Source organism: Brachyistius frenatus, unplaced genomic scaffold, assembly GCF_029030835.1.
Source record: "Brachyistius frenatus isolate BFR_SWC_R1_liver_20210118 unplaced genomic scaffold, ASM2903083v1 Contig_34, whole genome shotgun sequence".
In the NCBI taxonomy this organism is placed as follows: domain Eukaryota; kingdom Metazoa; phylum Chordata; class Actinopteri; family Embiotocidae; genus Brachyistius; species Brachyistius frenatus.
In genome coordinates this window covers 3,480,522-3,508,166 of record NW_027210633.1, presented here as the reverse complement: position 1 = coordinate 3,508,166, position 27,645 = coordinate 3,480,522, and the positions used below count along the sequence as shown (strand labels likewise).

The window sequence follows — 27,645 nt, the reverse complement described above, 5'->3', positions numbered from 1 at the left end:
TGACGTGGTTGTAGCGGTCGGTGCTGCTCTGTCGAGGCCAGTCGACCCCTCGCAGCTGTTGTCACATCAACACGTAGCTAATCTGAGGAAAAGGCCGGGCTTCTCCCTTCAGACAGGCAACATGTCGGTCACGGTGTCTGGTTCGCAGCTCTCAGAACAGACCTGTCTACATCTCCCCTGTCAGACGCCCTCTGTAGCTCTCTGTACTTTACTGTAGGTCTGGCACACAGGCAGACGTGTTATTCTCCAGCAGGAAACACACATCAATCGGCCGTGTTAAACTCTGTTAGACGAAACCCGCCAATACAGAGATTCAGCTGCAACCAAATCCTTCTGCGTCTGCTTTAAAGAAAGTGGTCCAGTAGCAACACCAGCTGCTGCCAACTCGTGAACGTGTAGCCAACATGCACATGTAGTATACTCCTATATGTTATCAGAAGTTTACAATTTCTGCTGCACCCATTCAGAAGCAGGACATAAATTCAGATCCTGCAACTGGACCTAAACTTAGCAAGTGTTCAAATGTTATCATCCTGTGCTGTGTTTCAGCTCGTGGGCTTAATGCCCAGCTCGATGGGACCGAAATGAAAGCCTGCATGTCCATGCATAATTGGGCCACGGCATAATAACATGTTTTTGAGTAACCACAACCAAAGCACTTTTTATATTCACACACACACACACACGATAGTAATATCTGCAAACCTCCTCCTCCTCTCGCTGCTTGTCATGTCAGATTTTCTCGCTCAGTGCAAATTGGATGATCGTAATTAGCACCACTAAATGTGAGATTTCCTCTTCTTCTTTATTTAGGTTTGCATCTTTATCGGAGAGACGCTGCTGTTCCTGAATTGGGCCATAACAGCAGACATTTTAATGGTGAGTAGAACCTATACTTATCCTCTGGGTCACTGGAAATTCCTGCAACAGACGACACCAAACGGCGGTTATCCAATTAGATGCAGTTTTGACTTGTGAATTTTGTTGCGAGTGGACATGGTAGGCTACAGCTCGGGTGGGGCTGATAATTACTGCCTTCGCTGAGACTGAGACTTTTCTCTGATGTAGTATTTAAAAGTGAAAACGGGAGATCCAGTGAGTCGAATGACTTCCAATAATGTGGCTGCACCAAGCAGCTCCTGAATTTGTAATTAGGTTAGAGACTGTGGCGAGTATGTACACACAGACAGGCCCATTACTGACGTTTACTGACAGGTCTGCCCGGGACATCCTGAGCCACGGAGGGGGGCTCAGCGTACATAATTGACGAGTTATTCCAACATGGCTGAGTGAATCTTTCTACCTCTGTTTCTTCATCACCTTACACGATCTCATGCATTTTTTACCTTCCGTATCTTTCGATCTTTTTCGCAGTTTGTCGTTATTCCCACGCGGAGAGCAACGGCCGTCGCCTTTCAGAGCTTCACCTCTCATCTCCTGGGCGACGCGGGAAGTCCCTACCTGATCGGCCTGGTAAGACTCCCGCCAACAGCAGCTTTGTGTGGAGATCTGGGTGTGAAGGGCAATATATATTTAAGATTTACCCCAGGTTGTAAATCTTGAACATGCTGCTTCAGGGCCCCGTTCATACACACACGATGCATACAGACACCAGTTCAGCTCTTGGTTTAAGTAGGCCAGTGCAAAGTAAAGTACAAGAGGAGCTTTTAGCACACGTCCCAGGAGAGCTGGTGAACAGAGTTGTGATTTCACCACCGCTCTTCAGGCTGTCAATGGCATTTTCTAGTAAATCTCTCGGTTCCCAGGAGGGGCCAACACTACAGTATTTGATTGGCCAGGAGACGAAAAGGGGGCTTCTTACTGGGACGCCCAGGCCTCTCAAGGTCGCAGTCGGCCCCTCCACCCTTCAAACTGCTCGCACACACCCGGAGAATAGCATCCAGGAGGTGCTGCTTGCTATTCAGTCGAGTGTGAAACAGGATTCACCTCAGACTGTCGAGCAGCATTCTTCTCATTTCAAATGGAGAATGAAGATTTCTGAAGTTGAATAGTAACCTCACGGAGGCCCACGCTCTGTATAAAGTGGGCTCTTCTGCAAAGATATCACACAAAAACTATCTTCCACAATCTATAGCAACTTTTTTTATTGGTATTTCTGATGTATTTTGGTGTTGGTAAATTACTGAGAGAATACACTGCCTTATCGTTATGTGTTTACATTGTGCTTTATTGTTGTGCCTCTAGCCTGTGTTGTGTTAACAAAGGCAGTGGAAGTCTTTGATTAGTGAATCAAACTGATTCTCCGGATCCTCTGTCACGGCCTGACAGGCAGGCGACATACACAGCTGTTTGTTGGGCTGCATTCAAACTGTCCTGTTGTTTTTGTTCTTCCTAAAAATGGAAATGTTAAACTCTTGTAAAAGCCACATAAACGAAACAGAAGCTTACCTTCGAGCACACAACAAGCTCTTCAAAAGGTAGATCAAAACTGGCACTGAAAATAAAAATCCAAATTCTGGGAACCGTGCTCAAGGGCTGGCGCTGTATTGTTTCTACACATCAAATAAATCACCTTATACGGTACAAACTTCCTCCTGACACAGTTAGAGAAAAGAATGCTTTGAAGTACCGTGTGACTCAGTTTGAATTACTTTATTCTGCTGATGTAAAGGTTTCATTTGAACTGTAACAATTAGTCAAACCACAGAAAATAAATCAACAACAATTCTGACAACTGATTAATCGTTATGAAGCAAAAATGTCATTAAATTGCTGGTTCCACTTCCTCCAATGGAAGACGGATTGGAGGCTTTTCTCAGCTTTAAATCTTTGAGTTATGTTGGACAAAAAAATGCAATTGAAGACATCACTTTAAACTCTCAAAACATTTTACTACTTTGCAATATTTCATAAACCAAACAAAAGCAATTAATCAAAATGACCAACAGATTAGTAGATAATTACTACTTTGTGATGGAGGTACTGGATAATACCAATGCTTTGGTAGATCCAACAACAGTTAAAGTCAAAGCTCCAGATGTCAGAAGTAACAAAGCCTGCAAACACACACAAATAGAAACACACACACACACACACACACACACACACTGCCCCACAGTTAGCCACTTGCTGCACCCAGCTTGCGGGGTCACAACTCTCCTCTGAGTGACACGTTGAATGTCCGGTGGGTTTCTCACTTCTCCACAAAATCCCCAACTGACGATGCACAAAACGATCCAAGTGCGTCACCATCCAGTGCCTCTATGTGAACTGAGGTTTAGTGCGACAGTGTGATTGACTTGTCGTGACGCACACTGAGCGTGGGCAGATCCGCCATCACCCATGAGGACTGGCACAAATATTGTCAATGAGCAAAGTGGAGGAAAACAGACTAGTGGTTATTGCCTAGCAACCACAAGTGAATCAGTCCTTTTGGTTCACAATTGGGTTTTGACATGTGCACCAAACAGATCTGAAGATGGTCAACACAGCAAACCAGTGCGAGCGTTTCCAGCACACCATAGTTGCATTTTGTGGGAACGCCTGCAGATAGCGGTGCCCACACGCCACAAAACCACCACTTCCTGATGCGTGTAAAAATGACTTTATTTAATCTGAAATTGGCTTGAGCTTGAGCCAAGATTCCCCTCCGAAAGCACGTAGACCGACGCAGTTGCCACTTAATGATCCCCTGAGAGACACATAATGGACTCCTCCTATACTGTATGAGGAGGACATTCGCACAGGCAGAGTGGGCAGCAGGGGAACGCCAGAGACAATCTCTCAGCAATCTTCCAAGAAAAGCCTTCCATCTTGATAATTAGACATGCAGCAGTTCTCTGAGTATTTTTTAGCTAATCTGTGCTGTGCATCTTGCAGGCAATTTACTGTACCTGGCGAAACAGGCTCTGCATGGACCACACACACACACACACACACACACACACACACACAGCTGCTGGACGCACAACAGATTTGGTCTCACATGTATATTTGATTGATTTTCTTCCAGCATCCTCTCTCTTTCTGTAATCACTCCTAACTCTGCGTGCAAGTGCAAAGTGTGCACGTGTGCACGCATGCAGTCGTTCCCTCTGACATCCTTATGTCAGCAGTTCTCCAGCTCTCCCCATGGAGAATCTCGTTCTGCTGACGCTAACATGAAATCAATGTGCTTCAGCCGGTGTGACCTACGGCCGCTCACACACAGACGAGAAGCCCCCTCTTCTTCTTCTTCTTCTTCTTCTTCTCCTCCTCCTCCTCCTCCTGCTGCGCATATCTCCACATAATCTGCTAAAAGCTACCATCAGCAGCCTCCTCTCTGTCACGACTGTCGATACAGTTTGAGAGCGGCCTTATGAGTGATGCATGCAGGGAGAAATGGTCACTTCACACCCACCACTCTCCGGCTGTTGTTTTTTTCGCAGCACCGCTCGTGACAGACTGACCGCTTGAGTTACGGAAGCTTTCAACAGCAGGATGAGCTATTAGCTGTGAAATCCTGGCATCTTACATCATGCTGTGTGTCAGTTTTATCTGTTGCTATGATGAAACATGCAGAACTCACTCTGGAAAAGTGCTTATTGTGAGTGTGTAACCAGCATAGCATTATGTAGTGTGTCAGAGCATGACAGGATATTTTAAGAACTCTTCCTGAATGATTAATAAATATCCCTCCTCTTCTCTCTCTCTCTGTGTGTGTGTGTGTGTGTGTGTGTGTGTGTGTGTGTGTGTGTGTGTGTGTGTGTGTGTGTGTGTGTGTGTGTGTGTGTGTGTGTGTGTGTGTGTGTGTGTGTGTGTGTGTGTGTGTGTGTGTGTGTGTGTGTGTGTGTGTGTGTCATCGTGTATTTGTGCTGGCCTGGATGCAGATCTCCGATGCCCTTCAGCAGAGCTACGCTACGTCAGCGTTATGGCGGTTCCTGAGTTTGGGCTATGCCCTCATGCTCTGTCCCTTCATCATAGTCCTGGGGGGCATGTTTTTCCTGGCCACCGCCTTGTTTTTCCTGGATGACAGGGAGAAGGCCGAGAAACAGTAAGTGATTCAGACATTGTTTAAATAACTTGTCATTTATATAATTTATTATTTAGTCATTCGTTCTTTAAATATTTTATAAAGTTGTCCTCCACTGACTTTGAGTAAGAGCTCCAAAAGTTCAAAAACACCACCTCGCTGCGAGAAGCTGAAGAAGTAGCAATAATATTGGTTTTATTCTCAGCGCAGACAAAAAGAGGTCAGGGACTTTCTTCTGGATGATGCTATGCTCTTCCATCATGATGCTAGACTTTGATGCAAATCAGGGACGAGCTGCTCAAGTGATGCCAACAATGGGGCCAACTCTGGAGACTCACAGAGGCCCCTGAGCCAATAGAAAGTCCCAGTCAGCTAAAAGAGCTCCATAGCTGACACAAGCTGTTCTAGCCATCAATTTGTTAAAGTGTTCTTACTGAGACTTTTACCAGCTACCGCCAGTCTCGATCATGCATTCATATTTTCCTCTTTCACACACCAAAGATGTGAACCAAAGGTCACAGGAGCTGGCTATGGCCATAAAAGGCTAAAACAAACACACTCATCCTCTTTGAGATGGTGAGACATGACTTGTTTCTGTCTGACTATTTTTTCCTACTTTGTATCACATTGGCTTACTCCCCTGGTGCTAGTGCTCCCAGAAATGACTTCCTTCCTGTTAAAGATGAGGGACATTTTTAGACAGGATGGCAGCCTGATGTCTGATGTCTGTCTGCAGTCGCCTTGTCTTCACCCTATGGGGTTGGTTATTGTTGTTTTCCCACGCCTAAAACCTTCATAAATATTTTTGTACACCTTGAACAGAATATGTTTAAAAAAAAACTGCAAAAAAAAAAATGTGTAAACTGCTAAATTCACATTTCAGCTTGTTTTGCTACAGTTTATAATCCCAGGGCAAGCTATCCTCACAGCTGATAATATTTACTCAGTGTAATGTTAACATACAGTTTTAAAGGGTTCTTTACAGAGGCACACAACCATTGCTGCAATTAGTAAGCCAAGCTGTGGCTTCTGTTGGGCCTCCTCCAGGAAAAAAAGGGAAAAAATGCAGAACAATGACTAAAAGAAAAGTCGCACTCTTGCCCTTGTGCCAGTCTGTGTTCCAAGATGTGGTTCAAACTATCTGACCACATTATTGCACAGAGTGGGCAGATAGCACATGTTCACAAAAACTCTATCCAACCACAACCCCTTGACTTTCACACGACACACTGTAGGGAAAAGTTAATGTCGCAGCAGATGCAGTAAAAAAAAAGTCCAGATATAAAATATGTCTTTAATGAGCTGCATATGACAGCGACTGGGAGGTCGTTCATGTGTGTCCTTTTTCACAGAGGTGATGCTTCACGTAAACATGTGGAGGTCAGAGTAATTATGTTTTACACTACTAAGGCTTTCTGACCAGTCTCTGATTAGCCTGCCTTTATAAAGTGTTTATGTATTTTAATGTAATGGCTTTATTAATTATTTTTTCACTGCTTTATTGCTCAGCTAGCCATAATAAGCCATTAATAAGAACAACATTTGGGTTGCGAAGTTGTGAACAATTTCTGTTGCTATTACATCCTCAATATAGTTGAGTCATTAATAGTCACGAACAAAGATACTGTTGCATACCTCACACAGTATACCGATGGCCTCTACAGAGCTGTACAGATTTCTACCAAACATCACGATGAAGAAAAACCAAAAGTTAAACAGCAGCAGCTCTTATGTGACAAATGTGCTGCAAACAGCACCTCAGGAACCGAGAAAAATGACAACATGCACAGCTTTGTACAACTCGGGTTGTTCCATGACTGTGATATTTATAGATTCCATTCACGCTATAAAGCCTCCAATTTATAAATGCCCCCTGACTTTACACAGCGCTCTGCAACTTTTTTTTTCCCGACTCTGAGTGTGTCCTCAGATACTCAGCGCTATTTATAAAAGGCTCAGAGCCGAACGAGTAGCTCACTGGAGCGCGCCCGTCTATTTCCAGCCTTAAAGAGCGCTTTATTATTTCTAGGTTGTTAGCTTTTTTGGCTGCAGGGTTGCCATTAATAGCTTTGGGTTCGGTGCCCCCACCATTCCCCCCGCCCCTCCCCATCCCCATGCATTCACCCAGTCCGCATTTACACTTAGTGTTGTGTGAGAGCAGAACTGTCTCATCTGCCATACCATTGAGCCTTGACAGTACAGATTCAGTGTGGGTCAAGGCAGGCTGAGTACTGCAGCCCGGAGGATCAGAGAGGCAGGGAGCGATGAAGTGTTATTTAAATACAGGGTGGTGGGACAGTTAACGTGTGATGAGTGGAATCAGGAAAAATTATGAAAAAAATAAAGAATGAAATACGACATTTTGTCTTTGGTTTTAAAAAAAGAGGCCTCAAAGATTGTGTGCTTCCTTAATTCCTAAAACGATTCTTCTCTCCTCAGGTTGAGCCAGCTCACACGACCGCCCTCCTCAGTCAAGGTATGACCAGGTAAATTGCTTTTCTTCTCCTCGAGGCACTTTTACACTTTAGTGCTTTTCACATCAGCACTTCTACAAGCAGTTTAAGTGGCTGATAGCAAAGAGACAGTTCTGGGACATTAACATTTACAGAGCTCTCTTCTCATTACCTTGATAGCATAATGTAGAGACACTTTCATTAGAAGGCACAGGGTGTGGAAAGTAGGACTTAAGAGACACTTTGACCTGAGGCCACCCAGAGCGTTATGACAGTGGAGGTGATAAACATGATGACACACACGATTGCTCTGTGATCCGTTTCCTGTCCACATTGTGCTCTGGGAGTGCCAAGGCATTCCTGGAGTTGATTTTTTTGACCAACTATCTGGCATCTTATCAAGACCTAAGCTGAATTTCCTCCTTCCTGCTTTTATCAGACTCACACACACACACGCAAAACCCCTCTAATTATTAACTCGGCGAAAAAACACACAATAACTGCCAGCACAGCGGCCAACTCTGCAGTGGGACAATGGGGAGGCACTGTAAAGAATAACAAGATTAAACTTTGACTCCCTGATTAGAAGGACAAGGAATCTGTTGTGACTTATTTGTAAAGGTTATCATTTTGAGTGGAAAGGTCAAGGTTTTACTGCTTGCTTTGTCACCCTGTGTGGGTTTAATTGTCCTCCCAACATTTGTCAAAATACTGAATGTTCACAAACTGAAGAAATAGGTTTTTATGCTAAGACTACTGGGTTTGTTTCACCTCCTTACAGTTAACAAAAAGAGTAGTAAGGAGAAATTACAAAGAAATCACATCATTTAAATTTGGTGGTATTTTCCTGAAAAACAGGAATAAAAAAGGTCAGCAAAGTTTCCATTCGTGAATCCTCTGTCAAATGTTTTGATCTGAATCTTATGTGATGAAATTACACCAGCTTATGAAAACCAGGAAATCAAGGCGTTGAGGATTTCTGGCAGGATGGACGGAGTTCAGTTCAGGAAGCAGAGTGATCATTTGCCAAAATTGCATCTCCCTGTAGTATTTGAAGAGCAACAGTCGATTAGGTGGAAAAATTGTAGAAAGGTGCAAATTCATGCAGATGGAAGACAGGATGCCTTCAGGATCTTGCAGATCATTTAGTCAAGAATTCCTCATATTTTTATATAAACAGTATATTTACCCTCCAGAAAACTTTCTATTCAATTTGCTTTGGACTCTATTTTATTTGTTGATCTGTCCACGTTTTTAACCATAACGTGGTTATAATGATCTTTGTAAAAATCGGTGCATCTCCCATACATGGCACATCTTGGGGAAAAAATGTAGAAGGAACAGAGACAAAAAACAACTCTATAGTTCATAATTCAGGAGATATGTTGATGGGATTTCTGTCTCAGAATAATCACATAAGCACTCACAGATGTTGTGAAAGGGGTAATGATAATATTGCTGTTTCTTTTATTGTTATTAGTTAATACCGGTAAAAAGAAATATTAAAAAGTAACACCTGTACATTTACTCCCAGATATCCAAATTTCTTTGCCATCTTTTGATCCTACTTGGATCTTTGTTACATTTAAATAAATGGAAAACACACAACAGGCAGACCAGCTCTGTGATAGCAGGTGTAGTTCATCATTCAAACCGTCCAGGTCGAGACGTGCACTGTCAAAACATACTTTTAATTTGCCAACAATAAAAGTGTTCTGAACACTTAGTGATTGCAGCTGCATCATTAGATGACACAGCTTAACTTTAGCACACAAAAAAAGAAGTAAGAGCAACAACACGTTCACCGTGATGAATTACCCATTTAAGCAACTTTCAGAGCTCTGCAAACTAATTTGCATGGTGCACTGATGAATCCAAGGCAATTGCCCTCCCTGAAGGCAGGAAATCAATCTGAAAAAAAAGATGTAGCACACTTTGGAAAATAGTCCGCAGCAATGTAAAGGACGTGCAATTTGCCTTTTAATGGGCTGCAAAATGCAAAACCACCAGTGCTGTCCTTAACTGTAAGTGCTGCAATGTCATTACCGCTGGCAGGGTGATATTAGCATGCACAACTAATGACAGGTGACATGAAAGGCTCCCACATGGCTGCCGCACAGATCAAGTTTCAGCGGCAGTTTGAGCTCTCAGCCTCGGGGTTTCATCGGTGCTCTGTCACACACAGCAGCTAAAGCATTTTGTCCCCGCTGTCACACCAAGCTAATTATAGAGAGCAGGGAATACAGCTACATGAGGTCAGAGTTGAATATGCACCGTGAACTGTTCATTTCTATTCTGCAGGAGGACCTCAGAGGGGCTCCGTGGTGATTGATTTTCAACAAATTTGTTTTTGTGGATAATTCAATTGGTGACAGGAAATATGTCGTCCCCTGGGTCTGACTCACAGATCAATACAGTTCACAGATCCCCCGCTGCACACTCATTGAACATTCATGGTATAACATATTTCTATGGGAAACAAACAAGCAGCAGAGGGAGGTGAAAGAGGAAAAAATATAGCGCCATCGTCAAACACTGTGAAAGTTTAATGACAATATTTAAATGAGAAAAACGTGTTTGGATCTGAAAAGTAGTGGAAGTGAACGAGAGCAATTTAGCGGAGGTCAGAAAAGACACTCCTGCAGAATAAATGAGAATGAAGAGAGGCAGTAATCGCTTAAGCTGTTATACATCGCAAGCTATTAATCTCCAGCAAAGCAATCCCAGACAGAGCACACATACTCTGAGATCCAATTAACTTCCTCTGCAGGAGGAACTGGACTCCACTGACCAGGTTCGTCACTGCACGATAATTTGAGGACATCCCCAAGCTGGGGGCCGTCAAAAGATCAGCGTGAGACCTGACAGCGGCGCTCCACTCTCATTTGTTCAGTAACCACAATCCTGCTTTACTCCGGGAGGAAATTCACATCACGAGGGCAAAGACTTTAGTCGCTGCTGTCCAAACTTTAACTGTTAAAAGTGTTTATACAGCTGCAGGAACATACTTTCCTTCTTCACACTCTTATCATTCAACAAAAGCTCCCAAGTCCTCCGTCAGCAGTGCTGACTGGGTTCATGGTGCCGTGTAGGGCAGGAACCACAGGCCACACACACACATATGCAGTATATACACACACAGAGAAGTGCACAGGCAGGCTCTGGTATGACCTCTATAGAGCTCTACAGATCTTCTCATTTCACATGAAATGTCTCATCCTCGCGGCCAAAAAACGCTACAAGTTGGTTTGATTCAACTTTGTTCGATTGCCAGGCCGTTTGTCAGACCGCCCCTTTGCTCGGGAAGCCAACAGTCTCCAGCACAGTAATAGTGAAACTGCGAGGAGGCAGGCCAACCTCGCACGTATCAAAGCATTCACCGCTCCAATTATCTCTATCACACTGGCATTTTTTAGCAATTTAATTTCAAGCCTGACTCGTAAACAATGCACAGGTTTTACAGCAACAACTGACACTGATAATTGAGGAAAATGGTTCATGCCAGAGAGGATTGGATCTGCATCTACAACACATTGTTTTCAGAAATCCACTAATCCTCCTATTTAAACTAATTACCCCTATTGGTGTGATGTGTTTTTTCTGCAACACAGCAGTGTGTCCACCCGTGTAGTACGAGTGTGTATGCATGTGTCTGTGGGTCAAAGAGAGAGAGAGAGAGAGTGTGTGTGTGTGTGTGTGTGTGTGTGTGTGTGTGTGTGTGTGTGTGTGTGTGTGTGTGTGTGTGTGTGTGTGTGTGAGACACTCGCTTCAGAGCATCACTCTACTGAGCTCCCCACACTAATCCTATTGTAGTGGTAGTAGTAGCTTGTGTACCGGAGCATTCAGGGCAACGTAATGACAGACCACAACAAACAGCGGGGCATCGCCATCTCTCTCTCTCATCCAATCTGAAGAGATCACAGGCTCGTCACCGCAAACGGTTGATGGTCTAATCTCCAACTGGGGTATAGTTTCCCCTCTGGCGCCACATTTTCACCACATATGTGCTTTGTTTGTGTGTATTTCAGCAGCTGAGAGACATTTTAGAAAGTCAGAATGAATTGTTAAATATCAGTCTGTCCCATTTATTTAGCTCATGTTAAGACTTTGGTCCTTAAATTAATAAATAATCCATTTGATATGGTAAAATGCAGTGAACAGAGGTAAACATTTTAGATGAAAATGTGAAAGTCTGTTTCACAGACTGTATATAAAAGTGGATGTAGTTTCTGGGCCTGAAAAATGAGGTTGATGCGGAAGGGCCTTAAGCTGCAATACCACCGAGTTCCACTAGAGGTTGGCTCCATAAAGCCTCCGGCTCAATAGACTCCCATTAAACTAGTCTCATAAAATTCTAAGTCAATAAAATTTCTCCAGGATTTATCTCAGTTTTGCTAGCTAACATCGCCACTTCTTTTTAGTTTTCTGTCAGTCCATCTGAAAATAATCCCATCATTCAATAGAAATTAAGCTTCAAAAAGCTGTATTTTTGGGGGCGTGTCTGTTTGATTGATAGGCCTATGGTGCGGTCAGGTTATGGCTATTGGTAGGCGGGACATAGTATCGTCAGGTTTCCAGTCAGATCCACCGCTCGCTCCCCACCAGCTCGTCCTAATATGATCACTATTCCGGTTTTAGCAAGATGGTGACGGACAAAATCCGAACTCGAGGTGTCAAAACAGCCATTCACAAACGAACGGGTGACATCACTGCTGGTTGCTGCTTGGTCTGATTAAAAGAAAACTTCCTTTCCTGGGATGTATATTTTATAGCTATATTCATAAAAATGTGTCACACTGTTTGATTAGTTCCAATCATTACAGATAATGAAGACTTAAATCAAAGTAAACTTTTTCACTTTCCAAATTTCTTTGTATGTGCTGGCTTTAGTCTTATAAAAGCTTTATTTTATAAACCTTTCCTTCATTAATATTTTTATATATATGCTTGATGACATATATTGACATAAATACAGGGGCACACTGTAACATCAATAATATAAAGCTCCATCTGGAGGCACAATAGCTGTGTGTTGCTGTAGCTTATAGCCTGCTGTTGTACAGATTGGGGGGATCTGCATTAAACAAATGTAATGTATTGGTATGTTATGTGTAAGAAGATATTTAGGTCACAGGGTGCTCCTGGTGTGTGTAGGCGTTATCAGGGAGGTCCTACCAGATGGCTCAGGAGCTTTCGACCTCGACATTAATTACATGAAAATGTCCTGTGGTGAGGCCAGACTCTAACAGCATTATTTCTCCCCTTTCTCTCTCTCTCTCTCTCTCTCTCTCTCTCTCTCTCTCTCTCTCGTGACAAGCCAATGAGGAGCCATCTGAAGGTGCAACCAAACTCAATAAGGATGACAAAATGGAAAGGCCAGGGCAGCTTCTTTAAAACCATGCTCATGTCCTTCTTCTCTGTCGTCATGATCACTCACCTCTTCTTGGCCCCTGCTGCTCTTCCTTTTTTTACACTCTCGCCAAGGCTGCTCTGAACTGGAACGAGGGAGCGTCTTGCCCCTCCTTGAACCGCCTCTAAATCACAGGCCGGTGAGAAGGTGCTCTGCTGTTTTCTGAAGCCAGCCTCCAGACAGCGAGTGTCCTCCTCACCTCCGTCTGCGAGGATCCACTGAACCTTCCAGGGAGGAGTTTGGGTGGCAAAAAAAACCCTGTGACCCCTCCTGATTCCTGATGCCATACTACTGAATGCTGACCATGAACCTGCCCTGTCTGTCTGCCTGTCTGTCCAACAGTCTGTCTCTTCCATGTCTGTCTGTCTCTTACATCGGCTGTCAATCTGCACCAAGTGCCATGGCGTCATTACATTCCTTCAGACTTTGCACTGACCACCACCAACCCTCATTACTTCATCACTGGCTATGTTTACATGCACCCTACAGTTCAGCTTCTGAGTATGAAAATTTGTTTGATTAAGCCGTGTATATGCATCTTCTGATAGAAAATAGAAGCAGCGTCATTTGTGAACTGCAGCCATAAAGCTTCATTGATATCTCTGTTGCTCCCCTGCAAATTTCCCACAATTCATTTTGCTCTAAACAGACAGAAGGTATAAAAATTCAAGTAATGCAACAGCAAAAATATGGGCTGCAGGAAGTGTTGTTTATCTGTTCAAAGAAACCTCTACTAATGGGATTAATATCATATTACGCTGCACATCTTAATCGCAGTATTAACAAGTTAAACTATGGAGATAAAATTCAGTGTTTATGATGAGTGCAGTATTCTTGCAAGTTTTGCTGTGCATGTAAACATAGCAGTCAACCAAGAGGCAAAAAAAACAAAGCGTTGATGTTTAAAGGTCAGTGAATCAGCCTTAAGAACTGGAGCTTTCACATTTACAGATGTTTCCTTCGATCCTCGTGTGTTTATATTTTTAGCTTTTAGCGCTTAAATCAGTGTAGACAGTGCCAGACAACATGACAGAGATAAGAGATTTCTGCACATTATTTTTCACAGGGATTCTTATGATTTGTATTTTCTTCATTTTTTTTTTTTGTGTATGTTGAATTTGAAACTGGAGGTTGCTGCCTATGATTGTTTCGGAAGGATGATGATACAATCCGGGCGATTTTAAAAGCGGACACTGGATTATATATTTTATAATTTATTATATATGTGCTTTTCCCAAAACTAAATGATATGCTACTCTTTTGACTTTAAAGGAGTAACACCTGTGTTTTTATGTACATAAGAAGCAATACACTTTAGAGTAAAACCAACCAGTTTTTTTATCCACACTGCCTTATCAGTGAGTTAGGTTTCCCTTTAAAGGGGTAGCTCTCTGATGGTTGGTTTTGAATTTCTGGACACAACACCCACACAGAGACAGAGTCACTTTTAATGATGGATTCCAGTCCAGTCCTCGCTGGCTACAATAACAGGCATTGTGAAAAAGACCTTTCCCCCTCGCAATTGTAGATATCCCATTCCACGATGAGAAGAAAGGACCATTGAAAAGAGCAGGAGACACAGTCATCGGTTTATTAGTGAGGGGAATCAAAATCCCAGACAGGAACAGGAAATCCTTCAGCCTCAGGTTAGACTGATGGCAAGCTCTTATCATTGATACAAGAGATCAGTGAGGAATCCAGCTCTGAAAGCAGCATGTCTCCAGATGTCACTGCAGCCGCTGACAAACAGTCTCCTTCAATACCTGCAGCAGAAGGTGACAGCCCAGTAGAAAGAGTGTAGTCCACCCATTAGGCCACTAGAGGACACTGTGTCAGGGTCACGTTTTACCTCGCCGAGACGTGAAAAGTACACGCATGTATGACCATGAAGAAAGAGCTTATGCGAGCGAGTGAGAAAGCGTCGTAGCCAACATGGTTTTCTTTTAAGTAACTTTTAAGTTACTTTCATAACATAACTTGTATAACTTAAGTAACTGTGGTGGCGTAACCCTAACATCACTTAGTCAAATTATTCATTCTAATCCAAACCATGATCTTTTTCAAACCCTAACAACTAGTTTTGGCGCCTGAACCTAAGGAACCTTACTTTTCACGTAGAGGCGAGGCCAAATGTCACACTGACACGGTATCTCCCCAGTGGACTGACGCGTGTATTACACGCTTCGGTGGGCTGCGGCTGACATAGACATTTACATTCATAGTGTAATTATGCAATTCAATACAATCTCCCACAAACAGTAGAAGTCAGTGAGAAAAGCTATAGCTAGTTGTGTGTACATACAAAGATTTAGTCAAACGCTTAATTACAAACTACCTTGAAGGATCCTTCCTGTTGAGTAAATACAAGTTTACTGAAACCTTAAAGCCACTAATGGATTCAAAGGTTTTTCAAACTTGTGCATAAAGGGAAAAAAAAAAAAAAAGCACTTTGCTGGCCTCCAAGAAAACACAGAGGGAGGAGGAGGATGGACTGACCTGAGCGGAGGAATAAAAGGAGACGCAGAGTTGGTTCTTGTAGCATCGATGTGTGAGCATGACTCACTGGCTGTGTGTGGGGTGCTGTGTGGGCTGTGTCCTTGTTGCCAGATCATTAGCTTTAGCTTCCCTCCAACTGCGTGGAGCTCTCTGAATGTGATTCTGTCCAACCTGACGTGTTTACACACCTTCATCTTCTTAATGAACTAAGCTTCTTACCTTCCTTTTATCGATTTTCTTTTCTTTTTTAATGTTACCAAATGAGTTTTTTGAATAACTACAGTAGAGATATATATATAGCTATATCACGCGGCAACTTTAATATATTGTAAATGATGGCTTGGATGCAATGTATTTATTTGTTACCATAATGAAGAATAATCTATAAAGGGAAGTTTAAGGTTTGAGTATACTACACTTTGTTGTTTGTCAGTGGGTTTTAAAATGTCTAGTTGCTCATCTTTTTGTATCACAATGAAACAACACAATACCTTTTTACATCACTAAGATTCATCCTCTTTACTGTGATCATGAATTGGACATCTAACACATATCCACACAAAAACAAATGCAATGTGATGGTTTTAAGACAAACTATTGGTCTCATTGTCAGGATGCAATAGTTTTGCATTCAGTTTTTTTAGGTCTTGTATGTGTTTTTCTTTCTTTTTTTTTTCTTTTTGTTTTTTAGAACAACTGATCCAACCATTTTGCACACGTAATGTTCAGGGATTTATTTGAACCACAGCCTAGTATCAACTTCACAGAGCCTCTGTCACTGAGGTCTGTCACTTCATGCTCACAGTAAGTGCTGACGTTGGCTCTGTTCAGATGGGTCATGAATTGAGTTTCACTTTGCCAAAATTGAGTTGATTTAGCACCAATCCTTTAGTCTGTTGTATCGAGTAATTCTATGTTAATAATCACTGAAGTGATGTATTGAGAATGTGCTATTTCTTGTCATACAAGAATCTTGTATAAAGAAACCTATTTCTGATGTTGAGCAGAAAACAGAGGTTATTTTTATTTTTAGAGCAAGTCAGTACAAGAGAAGTGTCAGAGAAATCAAAGGATATTATTCTAGAACTGAACTGTGACGCTCCTATCGGGGGTTGATTGAAAATGTAAATGTCTGTAAATCAAATAAACCTATTTAATCACTTCATACCACCATGTTGTCTCTGTTTGTCCTCACTGTGTCTCATCCAAATGAATCAACATCCACAGTGTCTCCATTAAGAAACTTTTTCCTGATCTGGTTTTATATAAGAAACTTTCTCTTGATCTGGTTTTATATAAGACACTTTCTCCTGACCTCATGATTCATGTTGCATTTGCTTCACTGCAGAGTAAAGACACATCTAACCGCAGTTAAAAACCTTCATGTTACACCACACAAGTGTCTTCAGTGTTACTTAAATGTGAGACCGTGCCTCCATGTTATTTCCTGAGACAGCTATTATTCATTGATGTTCACATCTCTGTCATATTCTGTAACATTACTGATGCTGATGACTTATAAACAGGCATCACATTTTCTCTGGTGTTTACCCAAGGACCAGCTTGTTTATTCAGCCTGTTTCAACAATATTTTACAGAGAGTCCAGAATAGATGTAGTTTAGTGGTAAATATATTTCCTGCAGCTTTATTGTTGGGCAGTCTTTGCAGGTTTAGAAATCAAGTTGGCCAAGGAACAACACATACAATACATATACCACGTAATACAATATATATCATCTGGTTCTCATCTTGTAACTGTTTTTGATATTTTCTGTGACTATGAATGTATCCGTTCCCTGAATATGAGGAATAAAATGTTTTTTGGAGGAAAAGCTCAGTTGCTGATTGTTTAAATTGGCACAAAGAGGGTAAACAAGGATAATCATGAAGTACTGCCGGATGTATTTGTAAATATTCGTGATGTATTACTTTACTTGAGGGAGCATAAAAATACTAAAAGAAATTAGTACTTAATTAGAAATTAGGAAATGTTCAGTACTTTGACTTTAAATGGAAATTAACTAAATGAAGCGATGCTTGCAAGTCAATCCGAGGAGCTTCACTCTGCATCATGTGACATGCCTGAACGTCCATTATCATTATCCCAATTTGACAGTCTGTTAAAGCTGGAAACTTTTCCAATCTCAACCTTTTTGCCTGTCAGTCCCACTGCTGCTCTGCATCAGTACTGTTGAATGTACATTCAGCCCCTCCACCACCCCAGCATCCACTTGCAGGCTCCAGAGGGTTTTAGGATATTTGCACATCACTCCCCAATATCTCCATGTAATCACATCTGCGGGAGGTATCGAGGCCAATGCTTTGATATTAAACTCTAACTACAGTGGGTACGGAAAGTATTCAGACCCCTTTACATTTTTCACTCTTTGTTTCATTGCAGCCATTTGCTAAAATCAAAAAAGTTAATTTTATTTCTCATTAATGTACACTCAGCACCCCATGTTGACAGAAAAAAACAGAAATGTAGAAATTTGTACAAATTTATTAAAAAAGAAAAACTGAAATATCACATGGTCATAAGTATTCAGACCCTTTGCTGTGACACTCATATTTAACTCACATGCTGTCCATTTCTTCTGATCCTCCTTGAGATGGTTCTACTCCTTCATTGGAGTCCAGCTGTGTTTAATTAAACTGATTGGACTTGATTAGGAAAGGCGCACACCTGTCTATATAAGACCTTACAGCTCACAGTGCATGTCAGAGCAAATGAGAACCATGAGGTCGAAGGAACTGTCCAAGGAGCTCAGAGACAGAATTGTGGCAAGGCACAGATCTGGCCAAGATTACAAAATAATTTCTGCAGCACTCAAGGTTCCTAAGAGCACAGTGGCCTCCATAATCCTTAAATGGAAGAAGTTCGGGACGACCAGAACTCTTCCTAGACCTGGCCGTCCAGCCAAACTGAGCAATCGTGGGAGAAGAGCCTTGGTGAGAGAGGTAAAGAAGAACCCAAAGATCACTGTGGCTGAGCTCCAGAGATGCAGTAGGGAGATGGGAGAAAGTTCCACAAAGTCAACTATCACTGCAGCCCTCCACCAGTCGGGGCTTTATGGCAGAGTGGCCCGACGGAAGCCTCTCCTCAGTGCAAGACGTATGAAAGCCCGCATAGAGTTTGCCAAAAAACACATGAAGGACTCCCAGACTATGAGAAATAATATTCTCTGGTCTGACGAGACCAAGATTGAACTTTTTGGCGTTAATTCTAAGCGGTATGTGTGGAGAAAACCAGGCACTGCTCATCACCTGCCCAATACAATCCCAACAGTGAAACATGGTGGTGGCAGCATCATGCTATGGGGGTGTTTTTCAGCTGCAGGGACAGGACGACCGGTTGCAATTGAAGGAAAGATGAATGTGGCCAACTACAGAGATATTCTGGAAGAAAACCTCTTCCAGAGTGCTCTGGACCTCAGACTGGGCCGAAGGTTCACCTTCCAACAAGACAATGACCCTAAGCACACAGCTAAAATAACAAAGGAGTGGCTTCGGAACAACTCTGTGACCATTCTTGACTGGCCCAGCCAGAGCCCTGACCTAAACCCAATTGAGCATCTCTGGAGAGACCTGAAAATGGCTGTCCACCAACGTTCACCATCCAACCTGACGGAACTGGAGAGGATCTGCAAGGAAGAATGGCAGAGGATCCCCAAATCCAGGTGTGAAAAGCTTGTTGCATCATTCCCAAGAAGACTCATGGCTGTACTCGCTCAAAAGGGTGCTTCTACTCAATACTGAGCAAAGGGTCTGAATACTTATGACCATGTGATATTTCAGTTTTTCTTTTTTAATAAATTTGCACAAATTTCTACATTTCTGGTTTTTTCTGTCAAGATGGGGTGCTGAGTGTACATTAATGAGAAATAAAATGAACTTTTTTGATTTTCGCAAATGGCTGCAATGAAACAAAGTGAAAAATTTAAAGGGGTCTGAATACTTTCCGTACCCACTGTATGTTCTGATTCTCTAAGAAACATTTCAAACTGAGTTGTCTAACTGAAGTAATGAACTATTTCTGGGCCTGTTCTTCATTTAGCATCAGTAGTTTGCAACAAATGTGATTCAGCAGGAAAACTAGATTAACAGAAAAACAATTGAATCCATAATTTAAAAAATTTAAAGAGCATCTTTTTTGCAAATTTTGGATTAATCTTCATTCACACAAATTCTGTAACTGACTGAAAACCATAACGTTAACTGTTGTGAGTTTAGATAAAAGCGTTCAGCAACAGCATTTTGGTAAATGGTATTCTCATAATAACTGTCTTGTTTGCTGGTGAAATGCTTCATAAATTACATTAATTAGCATCAATATTATTGGTTTGTCCTGTAAATCCCTCGATAAAAAGTGGAAAAAAAAAAAATTCTTCCTCACTTCTGAGTAACCAGCCAGCATTTAGTGCACCGTATTGTAAAGTGTTAATCTGTTTATGGACTCGTTCAGCTCTTTTTCAGTAAAGATACACAAGGATGAGTGAAGTCAAGGGTATTTAAACTATTTTATTTTTAAATAAACATCACTTTTGAGAACTACATCCCGTTTAGTTCCTCTTCTCATCTTTGTAGTGTCTTACAAAGACTGGATTTTTATCACAGTGAGAGAAGGCTAGAGTTGATCCATGAATGAACTACTGTATTGTTCAGGTGCAGTCAGGCAGGCCTCTGTGAGGCTCAGTTTGTAAAGTAATCTTGTAGTCTCCGCTCCCCAGAGTGGTTTACAGATGCACTGACACATCACAGACACAGGGCTCCATCCATGCTGGGGATGCAGTAAAAAAAAAAAAAACATAATATTTACCTTCGCAGGAAGTGAGGAAGTCCTCACCTCAAGGCCGTCTCTGTGCTGACGGTCATTTGAAAGGGCAGTTCCCTAACATGGCATCTAATAGCACTAATGGACCTGTCTATGACAAGGCTGCACAAACACAAAGAGTAAGCAAGCCTAAACACTGTTTGTGACAAAAGAAGACTGGAGATGTTGGCTGTGGGGCCTTTAATTGGGCAGAACTACATTTTAAACAGACCGCACTATCTGTCTTGTTTGAATAGGGAGAGATTATATAGGAGCCAGAGGAAGCTCAAAGTGGAGAATGACTGCTTGGTTGGTGAATGAACCAGAGAAACCAACACCCTTTCCCACAGTCAGACAAATATGTACCCCAAAGTCAGATGCTCTGACCTAAAAGTCAACACACCTAGTCATGCAGCAGGCAGGAAACACTGGGGCGTAGACAGGAAAAGGGGAGCCATTCTAGCAAGCACTGGAATTTCCATTTGCACTTTGCCTCTTAAACTCACAGAGGACAAACTTTGTGCAACACGCAGTATAAATTTAGGTTGAAAAATAGCCGCTGGTGGATGTGAAGCTTCAAAATGTCAGCTTGTTTGCAGTTTAAAAGCGGCATTGTTCGAGCCATCCATTTTTTAAATCTTGCCGTGCATTTTCAGGGCACAGTGCCCTGTTTTTTTTTCAAATTTACCCAGCTTATGAAGCAGCCAGCTTTGAGCACATATAAGAAATACATTTTAGTTTGGATCATGATTTAAATTTAGATCACATTACACTTAAAATCACAACAGATATTTCTGTCACATAGGATCATGTAGTTTACTGTACATATCAATAGATTAGGCTTTTCTGCTTTTAGTTGTTTTCAGAAAGAGCTGTGCAGAAATGAATAATCCAACTAAAATACAGTGTGGAACTTAAATATATAATGTTTTCCAACCTTTAAAGCAGTCTGGCAGTCCAATAATGAACAAATCCTTGAAATATTTTGTATTCTTCTTTCATTTTAGGCAGAGCATCCCACATAGGGAGCAGGGCGTGTCAACAAGTTGAAAAGATGTATAGGCTTAAATTAAAGACCTCAAACTGTTTCTACCATAAATCAAATCTGAAACTGTTTCATCTGGGCAGCAGATCATTACAAAATTAGAACACAAAAGGTTTATGTTGTGGTGACAACCGCAATCATATCTAATTACTGTGACTTTTCATGGCCAGGCTTTAAAATAACAATCTGCCATGAAACATGAGTCACTCTGTTCTTCAGGGAATATGTACATTCAACAAGGAGTGTAATCTACTGGATTTATATTCTTTGTTTGCACCCGATCCAAGATACAGCCCAGTATCACAGCAAAGCGTGTGATACACCTGTCAGTCCACAAGAGGATACCGTGTCAGTGACATGTTTTGCCTCACCGAAGCGGGAGAAGTCCACAAGAAGGGTCGGAGAAGGAGGTCGTGGGATGGATGTCATGTGCTGAAGTGTAAAAAGTTAAATTGGGGATGTAGGTGGTGGTCGGTTGGATGGCTCCAACTCAGGAGTTTCATCCGTGAGAACAGGCTTTTAGACTGTGACAAAGTGATATGGATTTCTTTTAAGTAATGAAAGTAAGTCATTAATGTAAAATATGTTAAGTAACTTCCATTGCACATGTAATGTTACTTATGTAAAAATACGTATTTCAACCTAAACCGTGATCTTTTCCAATCTCCAACCAAGTAGTTTTTTCCTAAACCTAAATATGTTGTTTTTCAAGGGGTTCTCTGTTTTTCGATCCGGTATCTTATAAAGTTTAGTCTTCTTGACAACATGTATTTAATCAAATTTTTCTTCCAGTTTATTAGAGAAAGTCAGCTTTTCCATTACATTTATGTTTTGTATAGGAGGCATCTTACTTTTCACACCTAGGCGGCTGTATAACACACTTTGGTGTGACAGTGAGTTGCAGCTACTTCACCTGTAGGTTTTGGCAGCAGACAGAGAAATGGCAGTAATCAGACTAACCTGATGATTAATATAGCGTTACCAGCACAGCACAAACAGGTCTAAAGGTTGGGGTTTAAAAAAAATGGAGACATAGAGAGTCTGTAGAAGAACAGATGAAGCAGAAGTATGTCGATTTTGCAGTATCACACCTCCACTGTGAATCTCTCACCTCTCTCTCTCTCAGCACCCACCGACTTTTCAAACCTGCCTCACACTGCAGGAACAGTTACCTCAAATGAAGCCAGTGTTATAGAGGCCACAGTTTATACTCGATCGATCTGATGTGAACTAGTGTTGTCTGTGTTTGTGAGAGAGATCCAGGTTCCAGTTTTAATATCATCATCAACAATTTCACAGATTTTCACAGCTCTTCATTTGTTGTACTCTTCAGAGATAAAACATGGATGAAACATTGATGAAATGAGCAAAGCGTTCCCTGCATGCTGTACCATGTGAAGACAAAGATGCAAACTGACAAACTAAGTGACATGTAAGCCCTCTTTTTTCTTCCTCCTGACAGGATTAAGAGTGAAGGGATTAAAAGGAGTAACAGAGAATGAAAAACTACAAATGACTCCCTGGGCTGTCAGAGCAATTGAAAGGCAAAAACAGCCCTTTGCTTCATCAGAGGTTGACTTGAGGCGGGGACGGGCTCAAGTTTTAAACAAGTGCCATTGCGAGAAGACACAATGAAGAAAATAAGTGAGTGACCTTTACGTGATAAAAGATGCCAATAAAAACACAAAAACACAGGAAAACAGAACAATGTGAATAGCAGAGCAAGAAATAAATACACTTACAGTGTTACATCCTCACTCAAGATATTTTTGATTGTACAACGTATGTAAAAAGTAACTCAGAATCACTGCAAAGCGTGAAATAGACACGCCCGTCCACAACAGCAAAACGTGAGATAGCCATTTTTGTTTTGGGCTGTCTGGGCATGAAAGTTACACGTTTTGTAAGCATGAAACTTACACACACATAAATATCATGTGACAAAGGATCATGTGACCAGGGTACTGCAACAGAAGCAATCACATGGGCCAAAGCATGCAGTCAGTTTTATTTTCGTCCACTACAGGAAAACGTGTAACCTTTACGCCTAGATAGCGCAAAGCGTGGCTATCTCACATTTTGCTGTAGTGGATGGGCGTGTCTATTTCACGCTTTGCCGTGATACCGGGTTGTAAAATGACACAGCGATGAAGTTTGTTCATTAGAAAGTCATCGAACACTCTGTGCCAAAAATATGCTGACTGCTCTGTAAAGTGGTTTAGTTTTGTTGTAAATTTGTGACACTAAACTATATTTGTAAAATCTTAAAAATCCTGAGAAGTCAATCCAAGATGTGAGTCATTTATTGTACAAAATGCTTTCCAGATTTGTGTCTCCACATTAATCATCATACAGCTGAGAGATGTTCCTCTTCTTCTTATTTTCTCCTTGTTAAGCATCACGTCTTTGAGCATCGCTGCTTTCATGTGTGAATGAGCGCTTAGGCCCGAGGAGCCAAATAACCTTCAGCTGTCACAGTCTGCATGAACGCAGGGCTATGCATGTGTTACTATGTCATTAAAGAAGCTGACAGAGGTTCCACAGGGAGCATGAGATGCCCTCTTCCTCTTTGCTGTCTGCCCATGTGCAATGGACAAGAGATGTGCTTCATGGTGGGCTGAGCAACGTCAATGAAGGAACGATTCAAGAAGACGTGAATGGCGAGTAATAGCCGGGCCTGCTGTCGTTGTTGGAGCCACTGTAGCCGAAGACATCATCACCCTTCAGCCAGCTCTAATGATCATTCCTCGTTTCCCATCAGGCTTTGAAGCAGCGGCTTCATTTCAAACTCTGCCAGTGAGGTCCCAAGTGCGATGAGGGATTAATCTGATTTGCATGCTTACTAACGAGGATGTAATGTAAAATGACAGTGGAAAAGTGTTACCGCAATGTGCTTATTATGTGCCGGAGTGGGTTCAGTGTCGCGGGTGAAGCAAGTGTGAGTTATGAATACCACAGTTTTCTGAATTATACATGAGCTTATGCTCGACTTGGCAAGGAGTGAATGATGTTGGTTGGTTTTTGTTGCTATCTTTAGCTCACATGATTCCATATTTAGACCCGATGTTTCTACTGCAGCATAAACTGATTCTGAAAAACTTCCAAAGTCTATTTATGCGTGCGCCCATGAGTGCAGAACAGCATCTGCATTCATGTGTCCAACACGTGAAGCACGAAGGCAGCTTTGTGAATGATTGGTTTGTAAAGTGTGGAGTGCAGTGAATGGCAACAGGTCGGTGTGAATGGAAGCAGGAGGGCGTTTACATACAGTATAATGTAAACACACACAAACACGGAACAAATACTTGTTTCTCTGGTTGTATGCATGTGTGTGCAGTCGGGAACCCTGATCAAACACGCCACGCACGCAACAACACACCACAAGAGAACAGGAAGGTCAAATAAGTTCATTTTAGCATTTTACATCATTAAATAAGGAAAGATACTAAAACTATTTCAGGACACTCTGTTATTATTTGCTCTCTAATTAAATGTGTTTCTCCCGGAGAACATTACACACACAGCTTATATTGCACCTCCCTGGATCATAAAGTGCTTTCCAATTGGGCTGAATCAGTTACGCTGTAATGCTTCACAGTAAAGTTCATCTAAATATAAACAATGAACAAAATCCCATTTGTCAAAAGCGAATTACAACAGCAAACTTCTAAACAGTCAGACAAGAATCAGACATGAAAGTCTTTGGGGATGTTAGTTTGTTTGATCCAGACTGAAATATCTGAACTGCTTCATGACTCATCAAGAAATGTGATACGCACACTCATCGTCAGAGGATAAAAAATGATGACTTTGCTGATTGCCTGACTTTTCCTGTAGAGTCACCATCAACTCTCACAGCTGTCAGATGGATGAATTCATATACAGATATCTGGTGTCTAGAAATGAATGCTAATGATCGACTTTTAGTCTAGTGCCACCACAGGCTTCACTTATCATGCTGTGGAATTTACATACAGTAAATCCACAAGCTGGACTGATGCGAACATTTCGTACATTCACGGCTCCCAAAGTTTGGTGATATTTGTGATCCTCAGACTTTTTTATAGCACCAACGATCAAGCATTGTTTTAAATGAAATGTTTCAAAAGTAGATTGCCATGAAATTTTGCACTAATAATCAGGTAAAGTTTCAGTTTGTCTAATATTTTCTTTAAATTATTAAATACCTGCAAAATACCACCAAAATCACCAGCCTGAGTTTTATCTGCTCTATATTTAGCACTGATTATAAAATGTTAGCATGTTATGAGTCTAAACTAAGATGGTAAACATGGTGAATTGTATACCTTCTTGACATCAGCATGATGACATTACAAAAACCATATCATTGTATCCAGCCCTGCTTTAGCTGTATACTTTTACTCATGTTTGAGGACAAAACAAATGCTACAAAATTTTGAAATATGATGTTTTAAAAAATTAATAATCAAGACATTTTTGTTTTTTTTCTGACCTGGCATGTGGAAAGTTATTTTTCCATACAAGAGGTTTGTAACGTCAAACTCACAGTCAGAATACAGATTGAATGCTTTCAGTTTTGTAATTGATTCATCGCTGATTTGTCATCAGAAAGCAAATTAGTTCATAACCACAGTTAACGCCTCGTGATTGAGGTCCTCTGTTATTAAGTAATAAAGCACAGAGCATCAAAATAAATCCTGGCCAGCAGTGTCCTGTTATTCTATTTTCAATGTGTCGTGGCCCATGTAATAAACACACAAAGTGCTTCTCTGTCTTTTAGTCATTATTCAGACGACATATTATCTGAGCATTCATGACAAATGTGTGGCTCACTCAGGCTTCTTTTATGTTCTGCTCTCACTTTCCTCACCTCTTACACAACCAGAGGAACGAGAGGCGAGAGCTGTTGGTTACAAATGAATGGATGCCATTGAGGCAAGACTCTGGAATGAGTGATAAATGGGCTTGATAGATTATTCATGAGGTAAGTGACCTATCAGGCCTCGCGTACTGTCAGACAATGACAGGAAACTGACTACATGTTTCCACTCATCCTTAAGATCAGCCACACACACAAAAAAAGTGTGCATTTACTTATGTGCTGCAAAAAGCCTAAAAACTCCTGAATCAAAACATGTGATTTCATAACTCTGCAACACCTCATGGGAACACAGGTGCTGTCTTCTTCTGCTCTGGAAAGGCCACAATGAGTTAAATATAAAGGACAAATTGACCCAAAGTGGTCCAAGAAGTGTAATTAGAAATAACAAATATACCGATAGCAGAAGTGTTCACTCCAATTTCCTGATTTATTTGAACCCCTCATGATATTATTCATGCGATGTATTGCAATTTAATCAGTACTTTCACTTAAGTCTGTTTTTCCAACATCAATTATTTAAACCTTCACTACCATATGTGAAAGCTTCAGCTTGATGCACTTCCACCGACCTCGTTCAGCTGACCACAGGAATTACATGTTCTCCCTTTTCGCATATGGCAGTAAAAGAAGGAGGATGAGGATTTATTTTCTCTTGGAAACCTCAGGAAACCGACTCAAATTGTGCCCATTCAGGAACACTACAATCCAAATGGTGCTTAAATCCTAAAATCCTATTTAAACAACATGACATGAAAAAAAGAAAATGTGGTAAAACAGATAATAAAGAAGAGCAAAGGAGATGAATTTATACCATTTCAAGTGTCCATTATTGTGTTCAATGGTGGTTTTGTTGTGAAATCTGACTTGACTTCTTGGTCCTCCTTTCAACATTAAGGTCATGTCTGGTTTGAGAAGTGAACCTGTGCAGAAACACATGTCTGAGGAGAGTGAAGTGTCGAGTCAAGAATCAAGCATGATAGACAAAGAAAAAGGGACACGGCAATTGTGAATAAGGTAGGTTGACTTTCACAATGGAGCACCGTCATGTGACTGTCCGAAGCTGACAATCACATTTAAAGTCATGGTGAAACACCTGAGTGGGGCTACAGACAGTAACAGTTCATTTACAACGTAAACAAAGACACATATTTGTGACTGCATAATTGACTTTGTACTTCACATAATTGCAATAACCCACAATCATCCACTCAGATTTATTTATATAGCAGCTTTCATACAACAATGCATCCCAAAGTGTTTCACAGACCAAGATAAAAAAAAAATGTAAATGCAAGAAAAACAACAAAAATGTAAAACAAAGATTGAAACAGTAAAACACAATCATAACCCAAACAATAGATAAAACAGGCAAACAATAGAGTGCCAAATAAAAGCCAACCTATAAAGATTTGTCTTAAGTTTTCACAGCTTTCACTTCCTGTACATTCAGTTACTGCATCATGAGGTGATGATGACAAAAATAATTTCATCCTCTAGATATTGGCAGCATCTTTGATTGTGGTGTTGGGACAAAGGTGACTGTGGTGAAATCCAGGTTGACATGTGAATCTATCAGTTAATCCTGGCTTCA

General features: G+C 41.3%; 1 protein-coding gene across 2 annotated transcripts in view; it reads left to right on the top strand.

The window, feature by feature from the left end:
* Nucleotides 1-16,496, top strand: part of spns2 (SPNS lysolipid transporter 2, sphingosine-1-phosphate) — a 62,874-nt gene extending 46,378 nt beyond the window's left edge. The window contains exons 9-13 of one of the 2 annotated variants that reach the window (XM_069700736.1): nt 814-879; nt 1,375-1,473; nt 4,830-4,993; nt 7,412-7,450; nt 12,737-16,496. In XM_069700736.1, coding sequence (XP_069556837.1) covers nt 814-879; nt 1,375-1,473; nt 4,830-4,993; nt 7,412-7,450; nt 12,737-12,749 — 381 coding nt within the window. In that variant the 3' untranslated portion in view covers nt 12,750-16,496. Of the gene's footprint in view, nt 1-813; nt 880-1,374; nt 1,474-4,829; nt 4,994-7,411; nt 7,461-12,736 lie in introns of both variants that reach the window. The other variant, XM_069700737.1, reaches the window with a different exon arrangement.
* Nucleotides 16,497-27,645: the final 11,149 nt, after the last annotated feature.